The sequence below is a fragment of the Ammospiza nelsoni genome, chromosome 2 (genome assembly GCF_027579445.1).
Source record: "Ammospiza nelsoni isolate bAmmNel1 chromosome 2, bAmmNel1.pri, whole genome shotgun sequence".
Lineage (NCBI taxonomy): Eukaryota > Metazoa > Chordata > Aves > Passeriformes > Passerellidae > Ammospiza > Ammospiza nelsoni.
Window position 1 is genome coordinate 55,569,665 of NC_080634.1, and position 24,253 is coordinate 55,593,917.

At 43.9% G+C, this 24,253-nt stretch overlaps 1 protein-coding gene across 4 annotated transcripts in view; it reads right to left on the reverse strand.

Moving 5' to 3' along the window:
* Positions 1-24,022, reverse strand: part of THSD1 (thrombospondin type 1 domain containing 1) — a 30,091-nt gene extending 6,069 nt beyond the window's left edge. The window contains exons 1-5 of one of the 4 annotated variants that reach the window (XM_059491260.1): positions 23,831-23,933; positions 23,425-23,582; positions 17,577-17,715; positions 11,308-12,273; positions 3,759-3,917 (exon numbers count right to left, since the gene is read on the reverse strand). In XM_059491260.1, coding sequence (XP_059347243.1) covers positions 3,759-3,917; positions 11,308-12,273; positions 17,577-17,634 — 1,183 coding nt within the window. In that variant the 5' untranslated portion in view covers positions 17,635-17,715; positions 23,425-23,582; positions 23,831-23,933. Of the gene's footprint in view, positions 1-3,758; positions 3,918-11,307; positions 12,274-17,576; positions 17,716-23,424; positions 23,619-23,830 lie in introns of those variants that run through there. The other 3 variants (XM_059491243.1, XM_059491252.1, XM_059491269.1) reach the window with 3 other exon arrangements.
* Positions 24,023-24,253: the final 231 nt, after the last annotated feature.

Consider the following 24,253-nt stretch of genomic DNA (forward strand, 5'->3'; position numbering starts at 1 on the left):
TGTGGACTGGAGATGGGACTTTGAACAGTGAAGAGTACTCTGCAAACCTTTCTTCACTGAGACAGTAATTAGCCACCAGGACAGGCATCCTAGGGAAGTCATCACGGCCAGAAATCACAGATTGTCTGGACAATGCTCTCAGTCATGTGGTTTAGCTTTAGTAGTCCTGGGGGAGCAGGGAGTTGGACTCTGTGATCCTTATGGGCCACTTCCAATTTGAGATATTCTGTGATTCTAACCCATAATGTGACAATCACAGAGCGGTCCATAGCCCAGTTTAAACCTCCCACTTGCCCATTCCACCACATTACAGATGGCTGAACCAATGACAAATTGGTAATTCTTTGTTTTGAATGAGGTCTCAAGTATTTCAGGGGCAATCCTGAACAGAATACAGCATGGTCAAAAGTGGATTAATTGGTCCAGTAGCTAATTTTAGTATCTGTTAGCATCTGAAGCATGACTCTTCTGGTCACACATGAGCTCTCTAAAGCCATGAAGATTTTATTGGGGGACAAGGCTGGTTAGTTGCAGTTGAAAAGAGCTGGCCAAGAAGGTGTGAGCTCAAACAAAACCACTGAACAACCCTGCCCTAGTCTCTAGTTTTATCCAGGATCCAAAGCCTTCCATCAGACTGACAGCCAGCTGTGAGACTTGGCAGGTGCTCCTGCCTGCACTACAGCGACTGCCCAGGAATAGGAAATGTGACTGCAGAATAACAAGAACTGGACACCATGTACTTCCCATAATTCAGGACAACCCACACTCAACAGCAAGCTGGTAATGCAGCTGTTAGGTGGGCAGGATGCACAAAGGCACTGATGAACACAGGCTAGAAGGTCTCAGGCTGCTACGGAACAGAAGTGCAGGGTGCTGGGCTGGGAAGGAGATCCACTTCCCTATTTCAGGGCTACCTAACAATCCCAAGTCCTCTAAAAAATCCTGCCATTGGATTAACTTTGATCTTTGTGTCACTCTGAGAGCTTGAAACCAACTTAAAAAACAAGACCACTGCCTGCTGAATCTTATGGGAGGATCTCTAAAATCTGCATTCAGTCCAATGCCCCTGTGCCAGAGCCCAGAGCACTGCTGCTCTGGATACCTGAGAGGGGAGTGAACAAGCGGAGCAGGCAGGGCCAGCATTTGCTCTATTCAGCACCCCTGCAGCAGAGCAATTCATTCATTTCTCATCCTTCTCTCAGTTGTTTTTGCTTATGGATATTTTCCAAATATTCCATTCTCTATTTGTAATGCATGCTGTGCTGCATTGTTTGGGATACATAGCTAACAGCAAGGAACTGAGAGGTTCCAAAAAGGATTGGGTCCGTATGGTTCACTTCTCCCTGCACCTCATTGGCCCCTGCACCATGCACAGGCCTTGCTCATTCAGCCATTTGCTCCATCTGCTGGACTAATGTCTGCAGAGTTATGCTGGAAACAGAACCTGTCTGCTCCTGAAAGCTGCAGACAGCTGGAATGGGAAGGGTGACGGTGACACTCCCAGCTTGAGATTAGGCAGTGGATGAATACTGTAAAGTCAGAGTGTCAAACCCCTTCTTGAGCAAGCTGAGATTCAGTGGGATGACCATGCATGTGATTCTGTAAAGGAAGCTGCCCCACGTGGGAGCAGGAGGATTAGAAAGCATGTACAAGACAGAAGCGAGGTATTTCCTCCAGATGATCCCACTGCAGTGGGTGCAGACACAGCCTCCTTTTCCTCTGTGCTCTCTATGCATTAACCTTCTTATTAACCTAGACACCTCACTGGAACCTGGGGATTGTCCAGACCTGCTGAGTCCAACCACACTGCCACAGCTGTGTGCACAGTGTGTGCACAGGATGGTTGGAAACCATCATACACCTTTTACAGCTGCATGCCTGCACGGGAGGAGTGACCCCTCTGAGAAGCACCAGAGGCTGTCACCTCCATGCAGACAAAGCAAGGTCCACACATAAATTGTGTTTCCAGCACATGCTCTGCATGCAGGGAACCCCCTTCAGTGAGTTCCCTGCACCAGGACTGCCCTCTGAGTTCTGAGCTCCAGAGGTGCGGAATGAAACTGGCTGGTAAGGAGACAAATCAAATTATACACTTACAGACATACCCCTCCAGAAGAAAGACAGAAGGCAAGGGATAGCACAGCTCAACAGCAGCTTTGGAAAAACACTAACAACCCCACTGTGTTTTGGTGGTGGCATTGCTGCCCACAGCAGCCTCAGAGAGCCTGGCATAGCGAAGACAACTAGAGCAGGGCTGGTTTAAACTGGGGACCCAAAGCACCTAAATTGTTCCTTTCTGCTTTCACTCAGAGCTTTACTAAATAAGCAAACCCATGTGGCCAGCGTTTTCAAGTCATTAAAAACGTTAGACCTGTTAAAACATTCCCAGTGCTTCATGACCGCTGACAACATGTAATACCTGGTTTGATGGAATATTTTTTAATTTTAATTTAATATAATTTTTAGTATTTTTCGTTCACCCAAACTTTTGTTAAATACAACCCATTTCCTGCAGTGTTCCACAACACATTTCAGTGCCTGTATACTTCTGAGGCCTTCATCCCCAACACGTGAAGCTGGTTCAAGCCAATACTTCCACTAAAAACAGTCCTCCCCTCTTTCTGCTCCTGCTGTCCTTTCCTTTTCTCTCCCCCTGCTGTCCTTTCCTTTTCAGTGGCATAAACACCACAGTGGCCACAGGCAAAACAACTCTCCACATCCCCAAACTGTCCATTTTTTTAGCTGTTTCTATTCCAGGTCTACACACAGCACTTTTGCAAGCAGAAAGAAGTGCCTGCAAGCAGCCAAAGCAAGGAGTAAGACCTGCTGGTCACTTTGTAATAGCTTAAAATATCTGTTAAGTTATAGTCTGAGGTCCTAGCAGCCTGCACAGTTCCCAGGTATCTTTCCTTCCCCATCCCCATCCCCTGTGGCACCTGTGGGACACAAAGGCACTGCAGCTTGTAGATCAGCTTTCTGTTCTCTTGGCATCAGCACACTCCTTTTCAGCAGGGAGTTTGCAAGAAGCAAAAGTTTTGCACAGACTAAGCACCAGTACCCTGCTAAAAGAGGGCACTTCTCATGCCCCTCAGCAGTGGCTGTCAGCATCCAACTATGGTGCTGGCACAGCCTGATCCAGCCTCACTGGAGGCCACATGACTGCTGTAATCCACCTCATAGAAGGCTCAGGTCTCTTGTTTCTGAGCCCACTTTCCACCCAGCAGCAGTGGCCAGTTGCTGCCGATAGGTAAGGGTTTATAAAAGCTTTATAAAGCCTTACCTATCAATAACAGCCAGCCTGCCCTGTCACAGGCCAGCAGAAATGGCAGGCTGGAGCAGGGGAAGACCTGGCACTACCACCTCAAAAAACTCACAGAATGGAAACTTCATACCACAGGTCCCAGCTGGAACCAGCAACCTTTTTTAGCTTTCTAATAAGTTTCCACTGGAGCCTTTGGCTTTTACTGAATGTGTTCTGATAGCCCCAAGATCTCTCTTTCAGGACTTCTCCACTCTCTGATCATCCTGGAGATTATAAACTGCACCCATGGCATTCAGAAATATTATGCCTTGGAGCCCTATCTCCAGTGTCCCCCAATCAGATGTGCAGAGGCTCCTGCCCTACTCCATCAGCCACAGGAATGTGACAGCCCCCCAAACCAGTATGACTGAAAGGGAGATGGGATGTTTCCATTTCACACTTTGCTATTGCCAGGGGGGTCACAGCACTGGGGGAAGGGGACAGCAGAGCTACGTACACACACACTCCTCCAGCGAGCACAGGGAAGTCTCCCTCGGCGATCCAGCGCAACCTGGTTTTGCCGGCGAGGAGCTGAGGCACTCTCGGAAGCGCTCGCGGATTCCGTCCCCACAGGAGACGCTGCACGGGCTCCAGGGCTGCCACCGGCTCCACGTTTCTACAAACACACAAGCTCACAGCAATGAGGAACGTGTCTGCCTCCTTACCTTTAATGACACAGTCCTTTGTCTTCTTTTTGAGAAAAACAGCAATAAATAACCAAACAATGCAAACAGCAAGACCAAAATAGCAAGCGGCATCCAGGGATGGGCCAAAGCTTCACTTGTTGTTTTCCTTTTTTCACCCCAGTGTCAGCCTGCAACACAGTGGTCAGTCAAGTGGCAGGCAGGTTCTGCCTGGAACAACAGCAAAAGGAAATGAATCCACAGATCTTTGAAGTGGGCTGGTAATTTATATATTCATCCAATTCTTGCCTGACAAACAGTGCATTTACAGCAGGATAATTTGATTGAAGTACAGTTACTGCTGATTTACATGACTATGACAGGATGATAAGCCTACAAGGCCTAATGAAATGACAACATTGGTTCACTCTTTTATTTTATTTCCAGCACATAAGTGTATTATTGAATCATTCATCTGGCAACTTACAGGTCTCTATTGTTTTATTGCTTATGATTAGGCAGTTAACTCATGGATGGAATTTTGCATGGATGGAATTTTGCATTTATTTATTTTAACTGGAGGCAGATGCAGGTTCTAACACTATATTATAATTTTTTAATGTGTAATAAAATCCCTCTTTTTCTTAGACAACATCCTCATCCAGCGATCTCCACATTCAAACTTTACAGTGAGAACCCAGAGAAGTAAAGATGGGACCATTCCTGTCCCTGTGTGACAGCGGTGACACTGAGGCAGGGCCACCACTTTAAATTCCAAACGAATGCATGAGCTCAGGTGCAATCTTAAAAGATAAAACCCCTGGAGATGCTCCTATGGGTCAGCTGACTTTGACAGAAAGAAAAACAATAGACTTCTTAACTTCATTTCACTGCCCACAGATAAAGTAGAAAAACAGCCAAATAATTTTTTTAAAGTAAACCAAGTTAAACTCTGCTCTTTTGGATAATTTATGGTGTTGCTACTGCCAACACAAGCTGTGATTTTTAATTTTATTACTGCTGCTAGCATGCCCCGAGCCCTTAACCAAGTTATGATGTCCAAGTACTAGAGAATGTTGCATGACTGAAAATGGCTTTATAATTTTATATTTTATTGTTTGCTGTAATGTTCCTAGTGTGTTATTATTTTTAAATGTCTCTAACAAGAATAAATACAGCTGTGTTTCAATAAGCATTAAATTGTAACTGCTTTGGGCCCTGTCCTACACAGTTTTGTGACCATGTCAGCATTAATGTGATCAGCCTAAGAGGAGCAGTGGAGCTGCCCTCCTGGTGCAGGTCCTCACCTGCACTGCAGGACAACAACAAACCATGTAAAGTTTGCAAAAACACATCAGTTAGCGAGCCAAGGTACTACTGAGGGCAGGAAGAAAAAATGTTCATAATCAATAGTTAATAAAGGGCTCATTGATACCTTCTCAAGAAGACTTCATGGTATCATATATATCATAGGATCTCCCAACAGTTTTCTTCATATGAGGATCATGAAGGACTCCAGCAGTGTCCCCCACCACTGGTAGAGAGGCTAGCTGAAGGACCTACCTCCTTGTAGACCTACAGACTCTTTGTGTGAGCAGCTTGGTGAGTTCCTGTCATAATTTCCAGCGCATGAGCTAACCTGTTTCCCTCTCTCCACATTTCCTGCTCATCTAAACTTCTGTTAATTAAAGTCAGATGCAGAGCCAAGCTCAGAAAGGTTCTGGTTGCCTCCAGTGCTAACACTGGTGATAGTGGAGGGTGCTCAACAGGCTCCACATTGATGCCTGTGGGTTTCAACATACAAGAACATTTAGGATGAGTAATTTCCCAACACTGACGTCAAACCTGACGTGCCCATTGCTCCAGGACACTTTTCACTGACTTGGACTTTGGCTAAAGGTATAGAGTTCCTTAGCAAAAACACTTGGCATCCATAGCTTTGGGGCTAAGAAATGTGCTTCAAACAGCAGGAGAGCAAGAAATGTTCCAGTTCCCATGAAAGATGGGAGATTTAAACTCCTGCATCTTGCTCTGCAATCCCCTGCAATTACCAGAATGTAAAAGAAAATGAAGCACAGTTATTCTCCCCCAAGGAAATGAAATTATTAACCTCCATTTAAGACAAACAGATTGAAAATGCCAGGGGAAAAACCAGAAGGTATGCACTGTAAACTAGCTCTAATAAGCGTGAGGTTTCTTCACACACAATTGAGGAATCAATTATCAATGTGAAGACATCTAACTGATGAGTTATTTTGAAATAGCTGACAGTTGGCAGATCTGCCAACATGAAAGATAAATGCAATTAACTGTGTTAATTATTGCTCTGCATAAATTTCTCCCCTCAGATTTCCATGTTCACAAGATTTTGCACATGCAGCACTGTCCATCAGCACAGTCAGCGAGGGACACTCAGTATCATCATCATCCTTCCAGCCTGACACACACCAAGAGTCTTAAACACTTCAACCAGGCCAGTGGTGTGGGACAAAATCACTAATTACTGACAGGTTCATGAAAGTATCTGTGCTAGCCTAGGGGATTGCAGGATATTTTTGGAAGCTGAGACCAGTTTTTAGGTCCTGAAAACAGCCTATCACCCTTCCATGGAAATGAAGCTTGGGTGCACTGAAATGGTGGCATGTTCCAACAGTTACTAATTTGGACAACGAAAGGAAAAGGATCCCTTTAAAGAAAGAAATCCTGGGAAAATTAGAGTCTTTTCCCCACAAACAGGCATTGTTAAGAAATGGGGAGGCACAGCCTAAAAATAATTTTTTTCCAGAAGCTGAGTCTGTAAGTGAGTCTGTAAAACTTGATTTATTCCAAATGTGTGGAGATGAAGCATTTATTGACACAGAAAAAGTGGATAGGGTAGAAACCAGCCCTAGCATACCCAAATCCCCTGCATATGCCTGTTTCTAAATCAACACCCAACTCAGGTACAGATTCAGGCAACAGAGCTAATTGGTTCTCAGAATTTCCTACCAACGAGCAGGTCTGACTTACACATTCTTATTCGGGAAGCAAAAATTTGACAGAAATTTACACCCCTGCCTGACCTCTAGATGCTCCATTTGCTCCTCTCCTCCCTTACTGACCACTTTCCTCTTCAGAAGGTCTTCCTCCACATTCCTCTTTCCCTTTTCAGGCAACAGCTGCATTTCTTATGCCCTGCCATCATCCCAAAAGCAAAAGTCGGATGAACAAAATTCATTTGTGCTGTAGGCAACTGCAAGAGACTTCAGTGTAAGTCACACCAAAGTTGAAATTAGTCTCCAGAGTGTAACTAGGAACCGGAAAAGAAAGTTAATTAACACCAGAAATATGAAAAAACACCTTTTTCTATGCTTTAGCATTACTGATTAATATTATCAGGCTTGTTCTGAATGTTTCAAGCAGGATACAGACTAGAACATGGACAACCTTCTAAGGAGAGCAGAAGTCTCACTGCTGGGAGCATTTAAATCTCAGGTGAGCAAAGCACAGGATTAAGCATGGAAAAGCATGAGCCTGCAATGCATCTGCTGCTGGATAGGATGATCTAACAGAGTTTCCTATCTCAGACATCCCAATAATCCAGTCAAACACTGGGGAAAAAATGAGCTGCGTGTTCCTCTGTGAAACAGTGAAGAGCCCATCGAGATGAATGAACTCACATCTCACTGTTAAATTTTTCACTGACTTTGACAGATTCTCCAGTTAGGGTCTACAGAAAACTGCACAAGTGCTGTCTCACAATTAATGGATGTATTCCCCACCTTTAATAGATATAGTCACAGTCTTGGATAGCATAAGTTTTTTGTGACGCTTATTCTGAAGCTGATTGCCTGGGCTCGAAGAGCTGCTGACCTGGCCCACTCAGGGCCACTGGCAGCTTTCTGCTTCCTAATCCATACACAAGTCAGATTCCTGTTCCAAAAGGCTGTACTAAACTTGGCCTGAATGAGGAATAAAGAGCGGGACTGACAAAGCACCAGGAATATAACTCATGTCTGATTTATGGAAAAGACATGTGGTAAAATCATATTTTATCTCATCATCTGTGGTTTGGATGAAGATCATTTGAATGATTTAGGAACTTTGATCATTTACAAAACAATATCTCTGCTTCACAACAATAGAGCATATGCTAAATGAAGTAAGAACTGGCTGAGTGACAGATTGGATATGCAACTGTCAACAGAAAACCATCATTGAGTGAGAATGCATTTGAAGAGATTCCAGAGAGATCAGTATAAGGCTCAGTGCTTCCCTAGTTGACATGAAAATAAATATAAACCATTACTGAGAAAATATGTCCCTCCTGTAATGACACAAGCAGACAGTGCAATTGTATGGAGCAACATAGGGTACTTGCTAAGTTAGGATAATTAAAGGAAAATAGATCCTAAATCAGCAAAGCAAGAAGGAACTGTAGGAAGAAGGAATGAAAATTGCAACAGCAGGATGGCAGACTCCATACTGAAACAGCTCAAGAGGAGTTTACAGGGCAAAAGTAAAGTTTTTTAGGGAAAATTGCAAATGCAATCAGTGGAATGAAAGCAGAGGTAGGGATAGGGAGAGTGCTACTGATCAAGGAGCATCAGTGAGAACGATGTCTGAATGCAGCACACAAATCTGGTACCCCGGCTGTCAAATAATCATGAGTGTTTAAAATAACAGAAAGGGAGCAAAACAGAACCAATAGATTAATCAAATCCTGAAGAAAATGCCTTCCAATTAAAGACTTCATCTTTTCAGTTTGTTAAAAAGAACACTGAGAAAATCTGGTAGAAGTGAGATGACCTGGATGTGCAAATGTCTTTGTGAGGCAAAGACAGTAGGATAGGAAACAGAAATTTTACTCTGCTATTAGAAGGCAGCAGAGTAAAATTCAGTCACCAGAGGATGAAGCTAGATTAACTTTAGTTATGAAAACACACAAAGTTTCCCTTTTCAAAAGAATAAATAAATTAGAGCATAGCATTGAGGGAAATTACCAGATAAGTCTGTTTTGTGGTGTCTTCAGCAGAAGACTGGATAACTCCCTGCAGGGTAAGTGGCAGTCAGATGCAAAGACTAGCTGTGGGGCTCAACACCAGGGTAACTGAATGAAAAATGATGGCCCACATTGCACAGGAGCCCAGACTTGAGATTTATCACCTCTCCTGGCCTTAAACTTCAGCAAGTCCAAAGCAGAAATTAGGAGACTTGAGGAGAGGCACCTGTTCTGCAGCAGTCGCGTGTTTTACACAAACAGCTATTGGGGGTCTTTTGTAAGCAGGGCACCTCTCAGTGCCCTGCAGCAAGGGGAGGGGGCTCAGGGAAGCCCCTTCCAAAGGAGCCAGGAGGTTGATGGCCATCACAGGCAGTGCAGGTTTGCTCTGTCTGTCATGGCTTCAGGCTGATGTGCCCCTCCCAGAACACCCTGCTCCTTTCAAATTCTGCCTGCAGGCTTTGAAGTCTCACAGATACAGGCACAAAGTCAGATGTGCTGCAGCCTAATTAATTTCAGGTTGACATTTTATTTACAACTACATGGTGTGGCTTTGCTTTCATCGGCTTTGTAGATGAGATACTCTTCACTTGGCAGCTATTGACCTAACTCTGCTTTTCAAGAGGCATAGCCTGATTCTTTCCAATGTGGTTGTAAGGACGGGGTTGCTGAGGAACCCAGGGAAACAGAGCAGACTGCAGGGCACCATTGCTTAATGGAGATCTCATCAATTAAACCATTTAAATATTGGGCACAGTATCATATCTGTACCGTATGCTAGTGATTTATCTGTCAGGGTAATTATCTAAATCATATCAGTGTAACATACCACCCAGGTACAGATGAAAAACTAGAATTCTGTCTTCCTTTTTACTTGTGAATTACCTCTATTAAGAAAATAAATATGCTTTTATTTTTAGATAGACTTTCTTATGCCAAAGGAAGACAGTGAGTGCCAAAAGAAAATGTAGATGGGAAGTTAAGATGAAGAGAACTATGCACTGGATTTGGCATGTGTTGAAAACAGAGGTCATTTTTAGTACAGAGAGTTAATTAAATAGCTAACAGTTTTAGAATTTGTGAAATAGCACAAAATAAGATGCTAGGAATCTCATTAATGTAGGCTGTGTCTGAGAGTGTGTGCTCTGGAGCATGTCCTACACTCCTGGTCTTCTCATGATCCCTCTCAGATACCTGTCCATGAAGCTCAGTGGCCATTTTTCGGCTAGAGATCCTCCACTTTCTTTTCAGGGCAACCAAGGTGGGGACGTGAGGAAAATAATGCACATCTTAAACCTTTCAATCCAAACTCTTTGAAGTGTGCAGTTGGAAAAGACTACTTCATTACCTGTAGACACAAGCTGCTTCAAATGAGAATATTTACCTTCCAGGGTGTAGGCAATGCAACCCAACCCAATCCCAATTCCCTTGTGCACATACAGCCCATCCCTCTCTGTGGCTGCCTTCCACAGATGAGTGATGAGAAGGGTATTTGGCTCATCTGCTTCCTCTGCCATGCTACTGTGCTTTGCAGACTGTCAAACCATGGACTGCCACTTCTAACACTATGGCTGTAAAACATACTGTTTTGGCTTCTGCCAACCAACACTCTCTGAGCATGCCTGATCACGGTCCAAAGGATTATATGGACCACCAGCTGTTCCCAGTTGGCAGACTGTACTATTCTAATCTTTCCTATAAGGAAAGGTTTGGCTATATGAACATGGCCCATGATCTGCCAGAAGGCCTCATGGGTCAGAAAATGTACCCCGGTCAGTTCTAAGCAGCAAACACTTCTTTAGAAAACTTGCCAGCTGTCCAAGTGGCACAGCTGTGCTCTTCACTGTACCCAGATCCTGACTCATCTCACCAGAGTTTGTGCATCTAACAGGAAGAGCACTAAACTTCTACACCAAATGGGTAAAGAAGGACACCCATGTGAGGATTCAGCCCCTGTATGTTCAACACTCATGAATCACCCTTGCAAGATGCTTCTCAACTAAAAAGCTACACAACTACTTAATGTTGGGCCCCTGGCTTTTACACACTTAAATGCAGGTGAGACTAATCCTACCTTTAGAGTCTCCAGTGGGCCACATCTACCACAGTAGCTTCTTACCTCACTGAGAAGGAAAAGTTTCATTTCCAGCCCAACGAGATAGGTACATCATTCAGAATGCCCTAAGTGGTTCTAGTTGGTACCTAGCATTAACTTAGTGCAGCCTTAAGCTACCACAGTGGCACTTGTTGTCAAATGTCCTTGTGTCCTCTACAGTCTATCCTGTTCCCACCTAAGTATGACATTACAACTATTTTGTCTGATGCAGGAGACCCAAAATCATTATCCATGTTGACTGGAAAGAGAGCTGATTTTTGGCTAAAAGAGAAAAAAAATCAGTACAAACCCATATTCCTTTGGATCAGTATACACTCCTTAACTCTTGCTGGAAAATAGCTTCGATTTGAGAAGTTGAGGAGGTCAAAGCAGTATTTGTTCTTCCCCACATCAAACAAAGTGCAGTTAAATTCTGTCCTGTTGTCTCCAGGCTGAAGGATGTTTTCATACAGCCAAGTTGTTCTTTGACTTGGATGCTTGAGAGCCTCTTTATAAACAACAATTTTTCCACTGATAGACGCACATGGTGGAGAGATTACAAAGACCTGAACCAAAGTTTTGCATGGGTCTTCTGCTGCCACAACTAGTCTGTATCCAAATTTGTGGAGGAGATCTACAGGTCCTATGGAGGCAATGATGGAATGTGTTTCTAATGATTTCAGTAACACAGTGATGTATATTTCTTGACTGACAGGTGGGCAGTCAAACTCTACCCACTGGGACCTAGACAGGGGGATTTCTTTGCTAGTTCTAATGCCCAGAGTCTCATCAGAGCATACTCTTCTGAATTCATAAAGGGTGCTGGTGAATATCACATCCAGTGAAATCACAGTCCTGTTCATGGCACATAACTGCTCATTTGTAAAAAGTCCAACCTGAAGGGAGCTCCCAAGCACCTCTGAACTCCTGTTCAAATCAATGTGAAATACAGGCCACTCCACGTGGAGGGTGGGCATGCTGTTTCTGCTCCACTGAGCAGCACTGCTGTTGTCACTGGGGGAGACCATTCTGAACAAGAAATCACCAGCACTCTTGAAATGGAAGCACTCAAACACCACCGTCCCCTGGGACTGATTTGCAGGAAGCTGTTTTCTTGCAATTATCTCACTGGTGCTGGCATCCAATAAAAGGATGGACACATGCTCTGCTGTCACATTACCACCACTGTAGTACTGATATTCCACAGACACTGTGTCATTGCTGAAAGCTACATGATCCGGGTGCTCCAACAGGAGATACTCCACTTCGCCGAGAACTGAAAGGAAAAGTTCCACAACAGTATTAAGAAACAGACAAGTAATTGTTCCTATGGAAGAAAATAAATATTTTAAAAATGGATATTAAAAGCGGTTCTCAGTCTTTTTCAAGTGAACCAAATGACAAAAAAAGAAAAGGTCCTAGCAATAGCAGCTGGAGCTCAACAGCTCTGTTCTGTGCAGGGATGTGATTTGGAGCAGCTCAAAATCCACTGCAGTAACACATTCAGGAAGGCAAAAACCAGTATTATAAAGCGGACCACAAACCACCCAAAAGATTAACAGAAACCTTAATTTATCAGAACAGATTCTCAAACTTTTCAACTTCTTTGACTTACAGATTTTGAAACTCCACAGAGGCCAGCTGTTTTTCAGCTTCAGCCATAATTTAGCAAAAAAAGACAGTGGTTTCTTATACAGACAGATGAAAAATGTCCCCCAAGTTAAATAGAATAGAAAGTCTGCATGATGCTTTTTGAAGCCTTTTCTCTTGCTCTGTCTTATGAATCTTTCATTTTGCTCATTTGCATTGCAGACACTTGAGTGAAAGAGCTGAAAATAACAGTGATGGTGACTGCAGCACTTTTCCTGTCTCAGATGTGGTGCAACATGTCTAAATGACATCATTCCATTATAAATGGTGCAGTCTTTTCAAATTCACTTCTTGCATGACCATGTTTGTGCAAGTCGCCAAATTATCCTGAGACATGCTGTAACTAGTGATGATATCTAAAGCAATAAATTGGAAAATCACATTTCCGTTCTTAGCTCAGCTACCTTCTCTGCATTGCCTGAACCTTAAGGATTTCAGACACAGAAAGGTTATCTGAAAAAATGGAAACTGCATATATCTATTCCAGATAAAGTATGTGCTGTGAGACATCTTTATTAAATTAATTGTCTGGGGAAAGGCTTCTGAGTCTTAGATGGAAGGTGCCATGGAAGTGTAAAACTTCAGTTAAAGCAATCCTTTCATAAGTAGTATCAACTAACAATACTTTGACTTGTTAAATCTGTTACACATGTCTTAAGATTACCTCAAAGAAAGCTTTGCTGGGAAAACACTGCAACTGCCAAGGCAAGCACTTAGCAGTCAGGAGTAGCAGGACTCATCTCACATAATATTAGACGCCTACTACTCTAAGCTTCAATTTGAGTTAGTCACCTTGGATTCACTTTCTTCTCAGCAGGAAAGATTTTCAGGAAGAAATTCATCTGACTGGGTATAGACATTTACATCTGGGCGGGGTGCAGTGTGCACCAGAAAAAAAGAGCCTATTACTTGCCACCAGCTATAACATGTCCTTTAAATAACAGCTCCAACCACATACATACATACATAAAGTCTGAGTAAAGGTGGCACGCACAGCCTTACACATACAAATCGTACATATACTCTTACATGTATTTGTACTATAACTCCAGCCTTTCATTTGCATTTCCACAAGACACTGCTTCATTTGGCAGATGGACAGTGCTCATTATCAGAGGGTTCTTTTGTTCTCAGTCTTCTGTTGGTGGTCCTATGTATTATTGACTGCACACCATCCAAAATCCATCCGGATAACACAGAATTATTCATTTCCCCCATGGACCCTTCTATTGTGCCCTTATTGTAGTGCATTAGTGCATTAGAAATATTAATGAATTTATCCTTCTAAAATCCCTGAAAAATGAGAGGAGGTCACTATTCTTGTTTAGTGTGTTAGGAACCAAGGCACAGGCATGAAGGTAAAAACTGTCAAGTATCAACTAATTGTGGTGCCCTGTGAAAGCCAGGACCTGATTTTAAGTAAAATGGTCCTTCAGACATCCAAAGCAGGATCCCGTTCATCGCAGCTGTGGGGAGCACATGGCACTGCAGCAAACCTGATCTCAACTTGGACACCCAGAGAGTAAGAGACAGACATGTAAAAAGTGTCTCTGAACTGACCAGCAACATATTGTCCTTGCTCTTCATGTTTTGGCTCTGTCACGTGTGCCTGCCCATATTTTACAGTCCTGTTTCTACCACCATCCACTTTCAGTATCTCTTGGGTACTAGCCTAACTCCATTATTGTTACCACAGTTCTTCAAACTCCTGCACTCATCTCTTTACCTTATAGCTCTTTTATCTTCTGCTGCTCCTTGGGCCTGTGATTAACTCCAGCACATTCCCACATTCCTTGCTCATTCCATAAGGGAGCACAGGAAAATCAACTCTTGTGTCCAATAATGTTGGGGAGTTCTTGCCCTGGGCAGGAGCATGCACAGTGCTGTATGAGGCTGGCAAGAGGAGCCAGGGGGAGTTGGAGCACACTTGACCCTTCAGAGAATCTCATCTCTTTTACATCTGCAAGGATTTAGATCTGGACCAGACCTAGATCTTTATAAGGACAGCAGAAAGCATGTCCCAGGCCACTGTGAAAACTCTAACAAAAATGAAGTTCCCACAGATGTGTTAGAGTTTCTCAGTGAAATGGCTGTGAGTTGCTGGGATATTTTTTCTTCGATAGTGGGCAAAATGATGCATTTCTCTACATGGGAATCAGCTAGATTCAATGTAGCTGAAACATTAAAGGAAAAGGAAATCAGACCATGGCAAAAACCCAGCATGAAAAGTTTCAATTTTAAGCTTTAAACTTACAACAAAAACATTCAAGAGATAGTAATAAAAAGCACTGATGTTTCTACCTATTGCTTTATTGTCCTTACTCTCTTGTACAGCTGTCTTGACCTCCTTGCACTGTTTGTCATTTGGAATGGCTGAGACGAGGAGTAACAGCACTCTGTATGTAGGGAGGAAGGACAGGAGGGCAGGGGACTGCTGTGGAGCAGTCCATCAACCCTAAGTGCAGATCACTCAGGAAGTGAGGAAAGTGAGCACTGCTGGAGGATGCAGTTACAGCACTGCAGAGCTCTGGCTGGTGCACCCAAGCTCACAGCATCCTTTCCTTCAGTTTGGTAAATAAGAAATTTGCACTTTTGGACAGCCCACATAGCAGTTTTTCACAATGCTCCAAAAGACACCAGTCAGGAGACAGCTTCCACTGCAAGCTCCTTCAGCTGCCCTCCAGCCTACTACGTGTCCATGACTGCTACATGCCAAAACTTCATCCCAATAGTTTGGACAGCCAGTCACGGGCATCCTTCAATGCACTTGTATCATTTTCATTGTCATTACAATGGTATCCCATTGAAAGAAGTCTGGCTGTGGTACCAACAACCTGCCAGAGGAGTCTTTGTAAAAATTCACACTTTAAAAGATTAAAAGAAAAGTCCTTGATTTCACTGAAGAGCAAGAAGAATTACTTGAGGGTGCTATTCAGATAGTTATTTACTTTTAAGTGTTTTTAAGCCAGCTTGGGTTGCACTGTTGGCTTGTCAGCCTTCGGTTACACAGAGCTAAGTAGAACAAAAACATCAGTAAACTGATAAGAAATGAGAATACAGTTTAGTTGGATGTTAGAGCTTTTTATAGCACTTCAGTAGTTTTCCAGAGCATACTGGATCACTTAAAAATAGTCTTGCCTGAAAAGAGAACTATATAAATGAAATAGTTATCTAAAATCGATGTACACAGTAATATTCAAAAATATGTATATGCAGAACTGTTTGGAAGCAATTTTCTGAATTATGGGCTGCCCTTTAACTGAAAATAAGGTGAAAGTTGATGCACCTAAAGTTTGCAGCAGAGATTTAGCTCATTAACTGTACCTCATAATTACTTGCTGTGCCACACTCTATAAAGTTCATGAATAATAGCTTTTACCTCTGAGTCAATCAGTTGTGAATGTCTAGAGGACTGGCTCACCAAGAACCAGTGGATATTGTAATCATCCATCTCACATCTTGGCTCCAGTGAATTTATTACTTACCTTACTGTGTTACACACTCAGTGCAGTGTTTCTACCCGGGCTGGTTAGCTGTCTTATTAAAAAAAGGAATTGTACTAAAAGCCATAGACAAGAGTTTTTACTTCTACTAGAACCAAGTTCATCTAAAAGACAGCAATTCTAGGTTCTTTACATCTTTTAGGGATCCTTTGCTCTGCAGCATAGATGGAGTATGCACAGAGAAATGAGTAGCATACCAGTCATTAATTACTATAATTTTTCTCACTTACACAAGGACAGCACACTGCATATGTTTTTGTCCATTTCCCTCTTTCATAAGACATCTTCAGCTGTTTGTCACAAGAACTACCTGCTACAGCTCATTCCATAAGTGGGGATTAACCACTTCTTTTCCCATGTTTTCCACGCTGTACTTATTTCTGCAGTGCACAGCTTAATCCTTCAGGGTGGTTTGACAATGTACTGCAGCTGTCAAAACAATGCTGACTTTTAAACTAGGAATGAAATTTGCTAAAACATATTAATTGCTTAGGAATTAAGAGTCCCATTTTCAGAATTTCTAATTCATTCTGCAATAAGAAAGTAATTTGCAAACCTACTTCCTACTTAGTACATTCTTGGAAAGGATAAGACACCATAGATATGATGCCCCTCAGCTCATAAACATCTTGCAGGTTTCTGACTTGAACTTAGGATGTCTAACTTCCCTTCTTGGCAGCTGATGGTGAGAAGGAGGATTTTTCATTCTACACATCTCAGTTGCAGATGGGTAAGAGCTGCTTTCAATATGTATGGATTTATGCATGGACTAATCAAACAAGACTGACTGTCTCTGACTTCCTGTTTAATTTTATGTGACTAAGATTGAATGAGTATGAACCTCATCCTTTGACTTCTTATACAATCAGAGTAAAGAACACCTCTGTTGTACTCAAAAGGTCTCTGGCTGGCAGATGGGGGGCTCAGATGGGGGCTCACTGAGCCACAGGAGCTTGGCTATACTGTAGATGCTTACATATGATCCAACCACGCAGGTTCCTTTCCCAGTAATGGAGAGAAACAGGTAGTTCTGTACATATTTCCACCCATCCCACTATGGATACCTAAACCAGACCTATTTTCCATGATGTTCATTAAATATTATTAAATATAAGTCTTACAAGAGAGCAGAGTTCCAGTTACTGCTTCTAGCACAGCCCATCCCTTGATGCTCATGGAAATTTGTTAATTTGTCTTATTCATTTCCCTGAGCAAATTTATACCAGGAAAGAATCCTGACACTGATCTAAAGGGACAGTTTATGCAAGTTGCATTTAACTATTGCATAAGATCTACACTAAACTCTGTGCCCATCAGTGGTGGCTTCCACAGCATTTCGTTTCCACAGATCACCTGGAAACACCACCATTCAAAACCACCTTGTGAAAGCACATCACAGCTTTCCCTTGACAGCTCTAATACTCACCGTAGTCACAGAGCACTACTAACAATAGATTTGAAAAATCTTTCAACATATGTTTCATTCTGACCAGTGAGATCCTGGGTCCTTTTACTCCTCATGTCCTTTTTCAGCTCCAAAGTGCCAGTACGTTTTCCAAGAACACCTAAAAGTTAAAAAATTACAGCTGTGTCAACTTTGCTTCATAAATTATGAGAAGAAAGACATATCATTAATAAGTAAAAAAATATTAATTGACTATTAATTAATATTTCTCTCATTTACTTAACAACTACTAACACTGTATCAATGCATCGGAATAAGAACAGCTACAATTCACTGTACAATAATTTTCTATCCTGAAATACAGCTCCTGAGCCAGAACAACAAAGACAGATAACAACAACTTTATCTTTGCACTGCAGGAACTGCTGCTATGGATATCTTATATTATGACCAAGGCTCACAATAGCAAAATAATGAGTATTTTTTACAAAATATAACTCTGAGCTCAGGACATACTGATATTGGAGATTTATTGCTGGTGCACAATTCATATTGTTTGTCAGCTACTTTCAAGTATGAAAGCAGCTCAGCAACAAACTGATTGGTCATCCAACCAACTTTTTGGTCATTGAACTCCCTCTGTAATTCAGGTCTAGTAATACACTCAGTGATCTTACTAGATTTATAAGAGATCTATATCTGCCTTTTATGTCACTCCAACTGATCAGATGAAAAAGGTGCCAACTTCCACTTTTTCCTCCATAATGTTTTAAGTTTACAATCACTTGAGCCTCTGCTAAGCCAATAGAAATAGACTTCTTTTGGCAAGCTTCCCAGTTTTATGTCCATGTGGTTTAAACTAGTCCTTACGAGTCTCATAACAATTAGATAAAAGAGGTTGGAAGCACAATGATAGCAGCAAAACCAAACAGTTTCCTTCAGAAATGTAAGTAGGAGGGATTCTAAAAAGAGAAATTCTACTTAGAGGCCATTTCAAAATATAAGAGTTGCTCTCCTGCATTTCACTGAGCACCTGTAGGTCAGTGTCACTGTGCTCACCTTCACACAAACCTGCAAGAAAGGTCTTGAATAGGTTTACAACTTAATTTATGAGAGAAATTTGGCACTGGAGCAGAGAGAAGTTAGGAATGAGCAAAACTGTGGAGGATAATGGTAAAACATAGGAACCAAATATCATGTATGTTTCACAAATAAGGTATTTCAGCAATTACACTGCTCGGCTTCTTGAGCTAAGATGCAGCAGACGTGTTACTTGAAAGCTTTTTGAACTGCTCTCTGCGCCAAGTGGCTGGAGAGAATAATTTCTAAGAAGACTAGCAGCACAGCCTTGCTCAGTAAAAGCCCATTACAATAATAGCTGCACATATCTGAAAGTAATAATCATCATCTGGCCCAGGAACTTGACAGGGCTCCAGAAAACATTAGATAGGGACAGTGATACCGCCACCACCCTCAATTTCACTTGATACGCTGTAAATTACAGGAAGACAAACCTTGTGCCTCAGGAGAGGGGCGGCTGCTGACGGAGCGCGGCGCGGAGCCAGCCTGCCCCAGGGACAGCCGCTCCGAGCTCCGCCCGCTGCCGGCGGCAGGCGCAGCATCACAGCACGAACATCGTTCCTTGCCGGTGTCCTTACTGATCACTAATCAGTTAGTCGGAACAAGGAATCAAAGTAGTCCAAAGAAGAAAAAGCAGGCTTTGTTTAAAAAAAATAATTGTGATAGATGTCTTTGAGTTAACTGCTCAAAGAAAACTCGAAGATATGTGGCATTGCTGTAAACTGCCCTGAAATAAAGTGAGGGAAAATTGCTTTGTGGGCCACCACCATGATTGTGCTGGATGACTTTAACTGGTCCTTTCCATTCCTAGCTTTCCTAGCTGCAGATTCTTCAAATGGCTTTTACAAATACTTCTTTCAGAAAGTCACACATTGACAGATGAAATTCAAATAATCCTAATCTCAGTCTAATGAGCGACACACTGCACAGAGGAAATTAAGCTATGGAAAGGAGAATAAATGCTCAGGAAAAAAAAAAAAAAGGAAAAAGCCTGTGCAGGAGAGCACTCTTGAGGTAGCTGCCTTACATCTTAATTTGCACATCAGCCCAACCAAGCAAAAAGCAGCATGGTTCATGAGACAGCATGCCAGCAGGAGGCACAGGGACCAGACCTGACTTCTGTTCCTATTCCTGCCACTGCCAGACATAATGTCAGCAAACTGCAGCATTAATCTGCTCCCCTCCTTTCCACCCCATCTTTCACACTCTGTATTTATAGTAAAGACTTTTCAGGACAGAGACTCTTTCTAACCAAGCCGGAGATGGAGCCCAGTGCCAGAGCCCCTGGGTGTTTCGGTAACACCAATCATTTGTCACACCAAAACCTCCTTCCCTCTCACCCTTCCTCCTGTGTTATCTTGGCTCTCTTGGGAAAGATTGTGGTGTGCAGCATGGGTAACACCCAGGCTAGAACGGGAGTGTTTGAAACTGTACCAAAACTAACTTCCAATTAGTGAGATCAGGCACCTCTGGAAGCCTAGCCCAGGGCTACTTCAGCCTCTGCACGCCTCTGCAGCGCTGGATTGCAGCAGGAGCCCTCCCACCTCACACACACACAGCTACTTCAGGCTACAGCTGCAGTACAGCCCTACCTTGGAACAAAGCTCCAGTTAAAGTGCTCCACGAAGCCTCCCTGAGCTTTTGCACCTTTGCTAGCTCAATTCCAATAGCACCTCTAAAAGCAATGCTGGCCCATTTCTGGTGTAGTAGTGCTGCCGTACTCCTCTCTTTCTGCACAGGTTTGCTCTCTCCCCTCCTTCACTTTTCTTCCTTTTGCCTCATCTCAGTTTTGGAAAGGCCTTACACTGACCTCTAAGTTCAGTTCAGAATTTTTCCCTTACCTCGTTATCTTCTCTAAGCCAATATCTTTCTAGATTTCTCCTCATTTTTAGGTCTTCTTCCAAATCCTTCATATATTTGCCCCCTGCTCAAATATTTTTCCTCTTTTCACACTCCTATAAAATTGGTTTTTGAAGCAGACAGTACATTTAAATGGTTTCTACTCTATTCAGATCTTCTACCTCAAGTTTATTAACTTAATGAGATGAAAAATGATGGAACGGAGAAGGCTATCAGACTTCAAATAATTGGCTTTTTTAATTTATTGCTCTCGTGGACAAGCATGAACTGAGGCTCTATTGTGCAAAATGCAGCAGAAACACAGCAACATAAAAAGATGCTTTCTTCTTCCAAGAGACAGTGTAATGGGCTGATTGGAAGTGGAAGACTTCCTCTCCAAAGGGAATTTGAAATGACAGATGAGGAGGGCAGAAGCCATAAAGCGCTTTGGAAGCAAAGACCAAGAGGCTTGTGTGCCACGCAAATGACACAGGAAAACTTTGAGTCCCTGCTCTGCAGCAGATTTCCTGTGCTATCTTGGTCACATCTCTTACTTTTCCTGTGGCACAGCCCTCCACTGGAGACTGTGTCTCACTATCTGGTATGGGGACTACAAGAATAAATCCTCATCAGCTGTGTGGTTTGCAGGCACACAGTGTCACTGACCAGGTAAGAGCCAGACATGAAATCTGAAATTGCACTTGCAATATCTTTTGCAAATAATTACCAGAATAGGCTATAATACTGCCTATTAGAATCATATGTATTAATCTACTTTAAAAATGTCCCTATTTCCCTACATTGTTAAAACCATAAAATATATTTGGATCATTTTGGTTTTACAAAAAAAAAACCACCCCTAAAATAAACCAAACAAATAAAAAACTCCAAGCCAACTGGATTTATGACTCCTGGTATTTTTGCAGCAGTATCCAAGGCTGCAGCACAGACATGACATTTCAGACACCAGCCACCTCTTCTGAGAGCTGTCACCTGCTGATTTGGCAGTAACCACCTTCGCCAACTGCAATAGCACAGCATTCAGTGCCTGCTCCCCCTTCATTAGGGAGATGACAGGCAAATAAGCCTTGTAGTTAAGAAAAGGCCATCAGGAATTAATCAGACACTCCATGACCAAGCATGGAGTTTAATGAGAACACAAATCCATGGCACTCAAAACCTCTGTGCTCTGGAGCCTCAGTCATGCAGAGAAGTGCCACTGATGGATCCCATATTTCACCTACCCACAAATACCCTCAGTCCCCTTCCTCTGCAAATCCCCACCAAGATCTGAGCCCTCCCCTGCCCTAGCTCACATCCTCCTTCAGTGACAGGGCTGCTCTTGCTCATCTCTCCTCTGAGCACAGCCCTGTTCTCTCCTTGTCCCACCAGCCCCACAGCTGCACGAGAAGATGGACCCAGCCATGGCACAGAAAGCCCCCTGACTTAGGGTACACAGGAGAGCAAGGTGGGACAAGGGCCTGGGGAAGGAGTGGGTGTGTGGGGGGGGCAGTATGATGTCAGGCTGAGGAATGATCCTCTTGGAACCAACCTGCCCCAGGCAGCAGCACCTACCCAGGCACTCTGATGGACCCAGCAACCAGTCATGGTCTGGGTACTTTTTGAAATTAAGGAGAAAAAAATATATATTTTTTTTTTAGCTGTTCACTATTAAACATTTTCCAGTTGTATTTGCAGCCCAAAATCTGCACAGTTCTGGCTACGTATGAGAGGTTGACGGCAAAATAAGCTACAGACAGAAAAGCCTGAAAGTCCCTAAATCCTCCCTACATTTCACAAGCAGCACTAACAGCAAAAAGAAATGTGTATCTGCAACATTTCCTCAAATGGATTTCTTCATATTTTATCTGTATATTGGAAAAGAGATTAATTATTTTCAACCATCATATGCTTATTGCAATGGGATTAGGCAGCTATTGAAGTGTTACCACCTGCTGGGAATTTCAGAACCTTCCATATAATCTCTTCACTTTGACAGTAAAGAGAGAACACCTCAACTATTCATCACATTTTATCAAAATCTAATCACTGCTGACCAGCCAGAGTGGTCAGGGCCAAAAATATGCCAGTTCTTGGAAGATATTTAGTTTAGCCAGGAAAGTGTCTATGTGATGTCTGCCACAGCAGGGGGCTGGAGCTGACATCCTCAAAGGCATCTTTCATTCTTATTTACACATCCAACAATTTTACATTGTTATCAGATAATGACTTTATTAAAATTATGCATCTAAATTCACTAGGCTGAAACTGACAGCACCAGATCCTCCTTGTGCAAGAAAAAAACCCAATTAGCTGGTAGAGCCTATTTTCATTAATATTTGGGGTCAGATCTCACAAAATCCTGAGATTTCTCAGCTCTCTTTTTGATATTAACATAGCAATTCAAGAGCAGACTGGCCAGCAACATCTGTCCTTTGAAACCGAAGGGCTTACAATAAACAGCATACAGGGATGATATTTACTTTGGAAAATGTACAATGAAAACAAGTTTACTAAGCATAAGGAGATCTGGGAAGATGTTCGAGCAATAATAAATAAAGAATGCAAAGAATTATATACATTTGATGAGAGCTCATGGCATAAGGGAAGGAATGCAGCCATCCATTCTTTCCTTTCCCCTTCAAAGTTGTTTTTTTTTTTAATAAATATATATATATACTGTCCACTATTACTGGAATTCCCCTTTCGGTGGAGTTTATAATGAAGGTCCTCGTATGGAGAACATACACGGCACAGCTGATACAATCCGAAGTTTGTTAGAGAAGCAGGTCTAAAATACCGTGAAGTATCAGTATTAAAAAGAATTGCGAAGCTTTCTCCTACGCTTTACCCTGGGTTTGCCGTGCACTCACACGGCTTCGACCGGTCTAGCGACTGATATAAAGTAGAAATCACCAAACATATTCAAAACCACTAAAATTATTCCTACCTATTGCGGACTTGGGCGAGGAACCCGGGCAGGCGCTCCCCGTGCCGATGCTCCCGGCACTCCGAGAGCGCTGCAGCGCCGGGCTCCGGGCGGGACGGGCGCTGTCTCCGGGGCAGAGGCGACCACAGAGGATACGGGGCGGTGGCAAGCCCCGGGACCTGCCGGCGCACGGGTGTTTTAAAACACCTCCAGGACGGCGCGTCACGGCGATCACGGCGCGATCCCGCGGCACCTTCGCTCCGACCGACGGCTCTCCCCGCCCGTGCCCGCCGGCTCCGCGCCGACAGCCACCCCCGGCCGGCTCCGAGCCCGGGGCGGCCCGGGCTCCGCACCGCCCCACGCCTCGGCACCCAGCGACCCGCCCGCGCCCCGGCACCCCCGGGCTCGGCTCCCGCCCCGCGCTCACCTCCACGCCGCAGGGCAGCGGCCGGCGGGTCGGGGATAGAGCGCGGTCCTTCCCGCGGAGGAGACGCTGCCGGGGGGCGGGCGGGCGCTCACTGCCCGCCGGCGGCAGCGGCGGCAGGAGGGTTAAATGGCGGCTGCGGGCGGCTGTCAGCGGGCGCGGGGCGGCGGCGGCGGGCGCCGAGCGAGGGCAGCCCGCGCCCCTGGCGGCGAGGCGCTCCCGGCCCAGCCCGGCCCAGCCCGGCCCTGCCCCGCCGCGGCCGCGCCGCCCTCACACGCCCGCCCGCCCGCGGGGCTGGGGCGGCCTTGTGGGAGAGGAGACCCGTGAGGGGCGCGCCCGGCCCGTGTGCGCCCCCGGGCTGGGCCGGCCCCGGTGAGGGCGCTGGGGCAGCTCCGCAGCTCCCCGCTGTCCGTGCGGTTTGTGTGG